The sequence below is a fragment of the Mus caroli genome, chromosome 11 (genome assembly GCF_900094665.2).
Source record: "Mus caroli chromosome 11, CAROLI_EIJ_v1.1, whole genome shotgun sequence".
NCBI lineage: Eukaryota > Metazoa > Chordata > Mammalia > Rodentia > Muridae > Mus > Mus caroli.
In genome coordinates, this window is record NC_034580.1 from 56,084,217 (window position 1) to 56,095,405 (window position 11,189).

Here is an 11,189-nt window from a genome sequence, read left to right on the forward strand (position 1 = left end):
CACACACACACACACGCACGCACACACACACACACACACGCACACACACACACACACGTGTGCGCACCCTTCTGCCTGCACTTCTCTTGTTTCAGATTCCTAGAGATTCCCCAGTCTCCTCACAGCCCTTCCTGGTGGAAGTGGAACCGATGTCAGGGAGAGGCCATTTGTTTGACCATCCGTGAGTCTCTCCCAGAAGCTGGGCAGTTGCTGCAGAGTCTCTTTGGTCTTCAAACTCTAAATATTTACTCTCTTCTAGCCTTTACTTAAAAAGTTTGCCAGTCTTTGTTGTTTCATTGGCTTTGTCTTCTCTGTACTGGTATTTTTTACCAGTCACTGATAACAGTTAAACTATTCAATGTATCTATCCTTGTTAAATTACCAGGCCTGTTAAAATGTATGTTTTATCTGAGGCTAAGGCCACCAACACAGCCAGGTTTTCAGATTAACTGAATCACAGAATAACAAGCTGGGGGTGGGGACCATACCAGAGCAATCACAGTCCTTAAGATAAGGGCTAGAGACTTACTTTAAGTGGCTCCCTAGCTATTCCAACAAGTTATTTGACTGGGAACTCTTATGTCATAGCACAAACTCCTCAAAGGCAGGAAGAGGGGCCCTTGATCCTCTGGAACTCATCATCATATTCAATAAAGCACAGTTCTAATTCCCAACTGCATTCAGTCTCACGGGGACCTTGATCCACTCTCCCGTCGACAGCCCCTGATCTAGACAGCATTGATGTCCTCCTTGTCTGACTCCCCAGTCTCACCTACGCCGTCTCTCTATACTTCCTGGTCTCACTCTCGTCATACATTCCTCCTTGCTATTCTCTACCCTGATGATCAACTAACAAAAAGTTCATCTCTGCGAGGTGGCTTAGCGCTCTTCACACCCTGGTCAAACACTCTCGAACAGTGAAAATCCCATCTCTCTCTCAAGCCTTAGCTTAGTTACCAGAACACTGTCTTCATTAGTTCCTTGATATACCCTAGAAGATGGATAACCCTCCATTGCAGCAATTCTCAACTGTGGGTCGTGACCCCCACCCCGACCCCGGGAGCTGAATGACCTTTTCATAGGGTAATAGATTAGATATCCTGTGTATCATATATTTACATTACAATTCCTAATAGCAGCATAATTACAGTTATGAATAGCAATAAAAAATAATTTTATGGTTGGGAGTCACATAAAATGAGGAACTATATTAAAGGGTCACAGCATTAGGAAGGTTGGGACCACTGCTCTACAGGGTGGACTTTAAGAAGGCATTTACTTCAGTCCTTCAAACTACTGGCCATCTGGTCCTCTACAAACATGACAACTTGATAAACTTCATCAGCAAGAACCAATAAGGGCTCTCTCTCTTCAAGTGATTTGGAAACATTCTCTCAAAGCCACAGACAACACTGACATTTAACTATATGTCTCCACTAATTGTCAACAAATCAATAACCTGATTTAAGTGGACCTGCATCACCTCAACCTTGACCCCTGCAGATGCAGGGTTTTCAACTAGCCCGTGAGTGAATGCAGTCACACAGGTGACTGGGGTTGTCTGGGTTGGGAGCAGAAGTGAACAGAGATGCTGTCTGCAAGTACTTCACTCGACATTCACCCTACTGAAATCAGTGGGATCGCAATTGCTGGACACAGACCTTCACCGTTTCCTTAATCTTCTGTACGATTTGATTCTGGAGGGAGGCTTCGCACAGGATATAGTCAGGAGCAATGCAGGTTTGACCACAATTCATGTACTTTCCCCAGGCTATGCGTCTAAGGAGAAAAAAAACAAAAACAAACAAAAAACAGATTATCTATACAATTCAGTCTCTTTTTCTTCCTTCCTTCCTTCCTTTTTTTTTTAAATGTATATGAGTGATCTGTCTTCAGACACACCAGAAGAGGGAATCAGATTCCATTACAGATGGCTGTGAGCTATCATGTGGGTGTTGGGAATTAAACTCAGGATCGCTGGGAAGAGCAGCTTCTTAACCGCTTAAGAGTGCTCATAACTGCAGAGCCACCCTCCAGCCCCCACGGTTTCCATTTTACTGTCTTCCAATGGGTTAGTTACTTTACACATTGCTTTGACAAAACATCTGACAAAGGTAACTTCAGGAAGGAAGAGCTGGCTTTGGCTCACAGTTGAAGGGTACTACATCAGGGCAGGAAGTCATGGTGGCAGGAGCTTGATGTCTGGTCACATGACACCCACCACCAGGAAGGAGCGAGCAGCTAAGGTTAACCGTCATGCCAACTGATATGGCTCTGTATACTCAGTAATTGTTAAAAACAAGATAAATAAAAACTGGAGCGGTAGATCATCTAGTTAAAACTTTGAATGCATTTTCAGGTTTCTTATCGAGTTAGTGTGTGTGCGTGTGTGTGCGTGGGAGCGTGCATGCCAGTGTGTGGGGGGGGGGGGGGGCGCGCACACCGCGTGTAGGCCAGACAACAACATCTTGGGAGCTGGTTCTCTCATTCTACCTTACTGAGGCAGCATCTCTCATTTCTGCCGCTCTGCTCGCTCCATACTTGAGGCCTCCCATCTACTCAGAATCTGGCTTTTTAAAAACATGGGCTCCAGGTATCAAACTCAGATGGTCAGGTTTGTGCATCAAGTATGTTGACCCACTGAACCACCTCGCCAGCCTTTACAACACATTTTCAACGGAGGTAAAATATTCTAAGTAGCAAGAAAACGAGTCTTCCTGGTAAACAGTACCTAACAAGCTATGAAGACTTGGCCTGCAGGAAAAGAGAGTGGCCTCCCAACACTCTTCCCTTGCTTATCCAGCCAAAAGTCCATTTGGGATAGTGAGTGAGCACCGTCCAGGTTCCAGTTTTCCACTGTGGCTGCAGTATTGCTGGCCAGCTGTGCAGGTGTAGAAGGCATAGCCAGCATCCTCTACCAGGCTCCTCCTTGTAGACCCTCCTCCTTCCTACATACAGACAAAGCCCTAGCACAAAACCTAGCACTCACCACTGGTCTCTTTTTCTTGATGTTCTACTCTATTCTAAGAGGCCAAGCAGCAACTATGACCTAACTCCCTATCTCCTCCACGGTGCCACAGCTCTGAAGAAGAGAAAATTATATCACCCAGAGCATGGAGACAGTCATTCCCTTGCAGTCAAACCTAATTTAGTGAAGAGGGACTGATCTTTTTTGTTTTGTTTTGTTTTGTTCTTTTGAGACAGGGTTTCTCTGTGTAGCCCTGGCTGTCCTGGAACTCACTTCGTAGACCAGGCTGGCCTTGAACTCAGAAATCCACCTGCCTCTGCTGGGATTAAAGGCGTGCGCCACTGATTTGTAGGGGATGTTTCTGATGCTTTGGTGGGGACCATTGAGAGAGGTTATAGAATGGAAGATGTGTTTTTCAGATGGTGTTACAGGCTAAAATCTAAACATAATCCAGGTGTAGGATCATAATTCTTAAAGTTAGGAATGATGGTAGAGTACTTTATCTAACTGACAAACATGATGGGCTGGATGTTAACGGTGTATCATACTAACTGACAAACATGATAGACTGGATGTTAGTGGTGTGTTATACTAACTGACAAACATGATGGGCTGGATGTTAACAGTGTATCATACTAACTGATAAACATGATGGGCTGGATGTTAATGGTGTGTCATACTGATAAACATGATGGGCTGGATGTTAATGGTGTGTCATACTGACAAACATGATGGGCTGGATGTTAACAGTGTATCATACTAACTGATAAACATGATGGGCTGGATGTTAGCTGTGTGTCATACTAACTGACAAACATGNATGATGGGCTGGATGTTAACAGTGTATCATACTAACTGATAAACATGATGGGCTGGATGTTAGCTGTGTGTCATACTAACTGACAAACATGATGGACTGGATGTTAGCCGTGTGTCATACTAACTGTGTGATTTACATGATTGTTATGGTTTTGTTCCATTTATGTCTGGGAGAAGATTTTTTGTTTGTTTGTTTGTTTGTAATTGGACAGAAAAGATGAGATGTAGGGTTAGTTCTGATGCTTTGATCAGGAACCTGCCTGTGAATGCTGAAGGTCCTGTTCCTCATTTGGTTCTTAATCGATCAATAACGATACCCACAGCCAATCACTGGTTGGAAGAGGTGGGGCTTCCAGTTTCCTGCCCGCAGGACAAGCTATACTGGTTCCCAGATGCAAACCACTATTCAAAATATCTGTCATACTGTTTTGTTAGTAAAAGATCTCAGCAGAGCAGTGAACACGATGCTCTTCCAACTGAGAATTTAAACACTTTACTAATACACTTAACCCTTTGAACTATCTGTTTCATCAACCAGCAAAACATCAGAATTCCTTGCCATGAGCTCTGAGTGCAGCTCAATGTGGACCACAGGCTTGCTGTAATAAAGCTCCAGAGTCATTCCCAGCACTGGGAGCGGGAGGAGAGGGGGGAGGCAACGTTGGGCAAAATGTCTTATGAAAAAGGTTTATATTCATAAGAATATTTCCAAACTTCCTAAGGAAAATGCCATGCTGGCAGGACCTATGTGTGGCATCAGAAGACAGTTCGAGAGGCTCCAGTTATTCCTGAGCACACCAACCACTAAAGTCTGATGACCATTGAGGCTGTGAGTCATGAGGTCCAAGCATGAAGGAAAACAAGCCATTAGCAAACCTTCTACCTGCTGGGGAAAACCGCAGGAACAAAGCCAGCCCCACCTGCAAGCCACGTCCAGATCACAGTCTCTGTCAATGTAACAGGGGCTTTTCCCGCCGAGTTCCAGGGTCACAGGGGTCAGATGCTTGGCAGCAGCTTCCATGACAATTTTTCCAACTGCAGTGTTCCCTGTATAGAGAATGTGGTCAAACCGCTGCTTCAGAAGCTCAGTGGTTTCCGGGACACCGCCATTAACAATCGCGTACAGGTCCTTAAAGAGAGAGAAACAAGATTCCTGCTCTGTCAAACTAATCTTATTGCCTCATGTCAGAGATTCCCCCCCCCCCCAGCATAAATAAGTAGTACTCAGCAAAACCAAAAGATCAAAATCCCCTCCTGAGAACGACCGATCAGAGCGGTGATCCAAGAAAAATGGAGGACAACGTATCTGCTGGCAACTGGGAAACACCAAGCTACGCAGGACTGAGAGTCCAGTATTTCCTACGTGACCTTGTCAATGAAAGCACTACTGATAGCCAATGCGCCCCACAGAGGTCACGTGGGAGCTGAGAGCCAATGCTCCCCACAGGGGTCACGTGGGAGACGAGGGGCGGATGCTCTAAGGGAATTTTGTGGCTCTCTCATTCGTTTTGCACAGTGTGGGGAGCCAGTCCAGAGCCTTGTACACACCAGGCCAGTATTCCACCTCCTGACCCATCTCCAGCCCTGCACTTAGCTATCTTAATCCCTATATGCTCTCTCTGTCCACAATACAAGGAGAGAGGCTAAGACTAGGGTGAATCGGTCTCTGTCTGCTGAACGAACAGGACGAACTCGGAGCATCAGATCTGAGGAGCTTGGTTCTGAAGTAGATATGGGTTGGATCTAGGCTCTGTCCCTCACTAGCATCAGTGACTTCAGACACTCTCTGAGCTTGTTCTTGGGAAAAGTTCCATGTCGCATAACGTCTGTACCCATACCCGGTACATGCACTACGCCTCCATTAGATAGCTAACTGAGAGAAAAGACCTTGAATTATAACAGCATGGAAAAACAAGTAAAGACCGAGAGCAAATGGCAAGGCAAGCATGAGATGCACAAGGGCGTCTGAGCTGTCAGATGGAGAATGAATGAGCTGGCCTGGCAGTCTCTGCTTCTCATCTGATCTCCTGCTGACTAGAAGGCTAATTCCATCTTATTCACTTTAGAGTTCAGCAGACTAGTGTAGGTTTTAATTTATACATGCCTTACTCCATAGGTAATCTGGCAAAGCAAGACCTTAGTAACCCTGTATCTTCTGGTTCCAAGTCCTATTTGACCTATGACCCTTCACTATCTTCCACTTCGTTCTTCTACATTGGATAACCAAGCTAGAGAACAGAGCTGTTCTGTGAGCTATGACAATGGTGCTACGGCAATGAACAGAACAAAATGACTCTAAGAACTGAAGTCAGGTGCAGGGAAATTACAAATTAATAAATATAACACAAATCAGGGGTTTTCAAGTTGCCTTTTGATGAAAGCTAAGTGGATAACATCCCCTGCAGATGCACATGGGACCCCGCAGTCACAATGCAATCAACTTCCTCTCTAGAGAACAGGAGAGCTTCTGAATTCAATTCCCTACCCAAAAGCTGGGGGTAGGACACCCCCCCCCCAGTCGGCCTTTGATGCTCTCAATACCCGCATGTTAACTCGGAGTGCTGGGTCAAGAAGGCACTCTCTTTACGAAGCAGAAGTACTCATATAATAACACAACGATACTTGATTAGGAAAAAAACCAAGTGATCAAAACATGCTAGCTTCTCATTAACTATTTCACTAAATAAATCATGTCTAAAATTGTATCCTCCCAAGTGCCAGAGGGTAGAAAGAGATGAAAGATATGTATAAAGTCACAGGCCAAAGTACACTGTACTGAGCAAGCACAGTTGCTGGGTCATTCTACAAGGTGTTTTGGAACCTGGCTTCCTTTATTAAGCCAACTGTTGTGGACTTAAGGAAATCGTACTGATCCCCAGCCAGCAATGACATCCACTAGCACAAGAATTGTATCTGTGTTTTCTACCATAAACAGGTGTGTTGAAGACGGATCAAGATACTCTTACCTGGTCTAAGTACTGAGGGAGGAGTTCAGCCAAGATCTTGGCCGTGTTTTCACTGAGTTCTGAGGGCTTAACAATGGCAGCATTTCCTAAATAAAGCAAATAGCACAATGACATCATCCAGGACTTGAGTAACTTTGATAGCTACCCCATGTACAGGTCCAGGCTAAGTTTCACTTATTTTTGCAGCTCTTAGGTCTGCCCCCCCCACCAAAACCCCCAGATCTCCTGTCCTCTTTCTGTTCATCATGTTTTCCTTCCCAAGCGCTAACCCGTTAGCTCTCAGCATCTCACTGACAACAGGCTCTGCCAGTTCCTCACAGTCCCCCAGATTTCTATCTCTTTCTTTGTAGCTCTGCCTGTAGGGTTTCCTCTCTGCTCAGACTCATTGAGCTAACAGGCTCGGTCAACATAAGCGTTGATCTGGAGCTTCCACCTGTTGGGATTCACTGGACACTCTAGCTAGCATTACGCCCAATACCTTCATGTAAATAAAGAAACTGGTCAGACTTGGATTTTAGACTGGTTTGTGTAAAGACAGAGGCCAGTAAACTGAAACCACATTAGAATATGAATGCCTGACTCCAAAGACTTGGGACTACTGACTCAATCAGATGCCTCTGAGTCTCACAGATTCATGCCCCCAGTACTTCAGTAGTCATGGAAAACTTCAACTTCTCAGCAGCACTCATCCATGTACGTACACGAATGGATTCTCAATAAATTGCTGCTGCCAACCACTAAAGAAAATGTATTCTGGACACTTACAAACACTAAGACAAAATACAACCCTCGACAAAGGAATAAAGACACCACAGCTGGCACCAGACCTGCAGCAATGGCTCCCACCAGCGGCTGCATGGTAAGAACGAAAGGGTAATTCCAAGCTCCAATAATCAGTACGACCCCCAGAGGCTCGGGCTGAACGTAGGCCTCATCCATCATGGTCAGCAGGTTCTTCTTAGCCGGTCGAGCAGAAGCCAAGTCAGGAAGATTCCCCAACATAAAATCAATCTCTCCAAGGATGGTAATGACTTCATGACTATATGCATTGAGTTCACTCTGGAAGAGAAGGTCAGTTACTCTTACACAAACTATCTAATACTTGGCTTAGGACAGTGGTTCTCACTCTGTGGATTGCAACTCTCACAGGGGTTGCATATCAGACATTTTACACTATGATTCACAATTCAAAGTTACAGTGATGAAGAAGCAATGAAAATAATTTTATGTTTGGAGGTCACCACAACTGTATGGAGGGTGGCCGCATTAGAAGGTTGAGAACCACTAACTTAGGATGTCACAAAGCTCAGACCAAGTATACTTGCAGTGACAACTGGTATGATTAGATACCACCCTCTCCCCCAGTTTGCTATCAGATTTTTTTTTTATCTCCAAGTTCTCAATAAGGCACACCCTGGATACTCAGGATGATTCTTCCTCTCTAATACATTCAGTGCCTCTAACGTCTTCACTACCGATCCAAGCCTTTTAAAATAGGGTTAAAAATGATCTCTTTCAGCATCACCTCCCAATTAATAACAGCCTCCCGAAGTCATGATGTAGGTACCGTGGCAACTTTGCTTTTGAGCAGCATCTTGATACTTCATCCTTAACACACTGGTTTATAACCAGAGTCACACCTGCATATGTTCTATTTTGGAGCCAGATTTTAAATTCTGGACTTACTATATTTTCTTCAGGCACACTACGTATGAACAAACATACACAAACTATCTGATGTTTGAGGAATGGATGATTCACAGAGTTGTTTTAATATTCACTATCCTATCTTGTTTACTAATTACCACAGCCCCTCTTTACCAGAAGTACTCTGAAGAAAGGATTCTAGCTTCTAGTACAACTACTGTTATCACTTTTTGAAGCAGTCTTTGATTGCAAATCTGAAAATAAAGGTCTTACCATGCCTGGAATAGAGATAGAAAGTAAAAGGGAGAAATAATATTACTAGAGAGTACAAGAGACCATAGTTGTACCTCGAACACTACTTAAAACCTTGGTACTCAAAGCTTGCTTCTAAACACCTGGGACCTCATTAGAAATCTCAGACACTGTCTCACGAGGACTAAGTCAGGATTTGTATTTTATCAGGTCCCCAGGGTGATTGTCTGTATACTAGAGGTCAATCATGTATATGATTAATGTCACACAAAGTCATGAGGGGAATTTCAGTGCTGAAGATTATAGGAAATAAAAAGAACCGTCAACAAAAAGAAACCATTCTTTAAACGTCATGAAATAAAGACAGGGCGTGCAATAGCTGAAATCTACCAAGCAGACAAACTACTGAGTTCCAGACTATCCAGAGTTAACTGCACATTGTAAGGAAAGAGACTATGAACGCAGCAGAAATGGGCAAGGCTATACAGAGCGTTCGTAGACGAGAAACTGCCGGCGCCAAGTAAAGTATGCACTTCAATATGCGTGCAAATACAACAGTTGGGCTCTAAGCGGGGCTGGAGAGTCCAGAGTCCTGGGTACTCTGCTTCCTCTTAACTGCTGGATAAACAAAACCAAACAACCTGCTACAGAGAAGGAATAAGGTGGCTCATCGGGCCCCTCCCACCCTGGACGCTCACTTTGCTCAGGTCTGCCGCGATGGCTGCTAAGATTTCCTTCTCCCGCTCTTGCACCATCCTCCGCAGGGCCTCAAGCTGCTGCAATCGGAAGCGCAGCGGCCGCGATCGGCCAGACCGGAACGCCTGGCGAAGCCGTAGGACCTGGCGCTCCATGGCCGGGCCTGAGAAGAACGCGGAGCGAGGCAGGTGAGGGAGCACTGTACCAGTAAGGAGCTGCTACGGATGACGCCACAGCTCACTGCCACTTTCCGCTGCTAGGTCCCATCCGCCTACTGGCCTAGACCCGGGCCGGGTGTGGGCCAAACCCCAGCACTCCGCCGCTAACGACAAAGTGCGCACTCATTGGCTGGACCGCTGCACGTGACTATGAGGCCCCGCCCCTTACCACTAATCTAGCCTTGGGATTGCTGTCCCCGGGCGCCCGGTGTGTAGGTGCAACTTTTGGAACGCAAAGACGCGGAAGAAGTCCTTCTGGCTTTAGAAAAGAGCCAAGCGGCCTCTAGGAGGAGGAACTGAGGCCGGAGGGTGCTCACCAGGCCGGAAGGAGTCTCCCTTCGCCTGCGGTGCCTCAGATTCAGAGGCAAAGTCTCTGGGCCTGGGTGGGGCGGGCCGGGTGACACACGCAAAGGAGGTGAATCCAGCGTGTACACACACACACACACACACACACACACACACACACACACACACACACGCACGCGAAGGAGGTGGGGCGGGCCGGGTGACACACGCGAAGGAGGTGAATCCAGCGTACACACACACACACATACACGCATGCACGCGAAGGAGGTGAATCCAGCGTACACACACACAAGCATTGTCATCGCCCACACTGATTTTCAATCCTCTCTACTGCGTACCATCCAAGGTTTTTTTCCAAATTTCCTCTCCAGGCTAATTACCAATGGTTGACATTCGTACCCATCTAGGGCTGCTCAGCGATGGCGGTCACTTTGTGTTGTCCTTCCCATCTTCTGGAAACATTTCCACTTCCCTCCCTTGGCATTCCCTAGGTTTTCCATCTCTGGATTTTCTCCCTTTTCTGACCCATTAAAGTGTTCAAATGTCTGGGACTAAGTTCTCTCCGCGCAGTCACTCATCTAATTCTACCTGTAGAGAGCAGAGAAGGCTCTCACCCAATCTTTCCTTGGACTCCCAAGGACACATTTAAATGCTAATCTCTATTTACACTTATAATGGACTTATAGTTAATTTCATTAGAATTTTTGATTATTCTTCAGCAAACAACTCATACTTCCTACAGTGTTCCCTGTCTCTTTGACTTGATCTTCAAAATATATGTTGAGTCCAATAATGAGTGGTTCAAACCATACTACATATCTACTATAAATAGCAATAGCACTCTAATAGGCTGCTTGCTTGATTGGTTGGCGACTATGAATCTGTTACTTCTTTTTTTTTTTTTTGCTATTTGTGAATATATAAAATTTTTTAATCAACCAACCCTCTCTGAGATCTAAGTATACAATAATTTTGAAAAATGAAATCACACAATGTTCAGTCTGTTATATTTTCTTACATTAATAACAATGAATTTGTGCCCGATTTTACTTTGAATAGATACTTTTCTCTTTTTTAAATATTTTTTATTACGTATTTTCCTCAATTACATTTCCAATGCTATCCCAAAAGTCCCCCATACCTTCCCCACCACTTCCCTACCCACCCATTCCCATTTTTTGGCCCTGGCGTTCCCCTGTACTGGGGCATATAAAGTTTGCGTGTCCAATGGGCCTCTCTTTCCAGTGATGGCCGACTAGGCCATCTTTTGATACATATGCAGCTAGAGTCAAGAGCTCCGGGGTACTGGTTAGTTCA

At 45.2% G+C, this 11,189-nt stretch overlaps 1 protein-coding gene across 2 annotated transcripts in view; it reads right to left on the reverse strand.

Moving 5' to 3' along the window:
* The window catches only part of Aldh3a2 (aldehyde dehydrogenase 3 family member A2), a 20,538-nt gene extending 10,855 nt beyond the window's left edge, over positions 1–9,683 (reverse strand). Inside the window, exons 1-5 of one of the 2 annotated variants that reach the window (XM_021175622.1) lie at positions 9,351–9,683; positions 7,581–7,812; positions 6,754–6,839; positions 4,708–4,916; positions 1,662–1,779 (exon numbers count right to left, since the gene is read on the reverse strand). In XM_021175622.1, coding sequence (XP_021031281.1) covers positions 1,662–1,779; positions 4,708–4,916; positions 6,754–6,839; positions 7,581–7,812; positions 9,351–9,503 — 798 coding nt within the window. In that variant the 5' untranslated portion in view covers positions 9,504–9,683. The remainder of the gene's footprint in view (positions 1–1,661; positions 1,780–4,707; positions 4,917–6,753; positions 6,840–7,580; positions 7,813–9,350) is intronic. The other variant, XM_021175621.2, reaches the window with a different exon arrangement.
* Between the last annotated feature and the right edge of the window lie 1,506 nt (positions 9,684–11,189).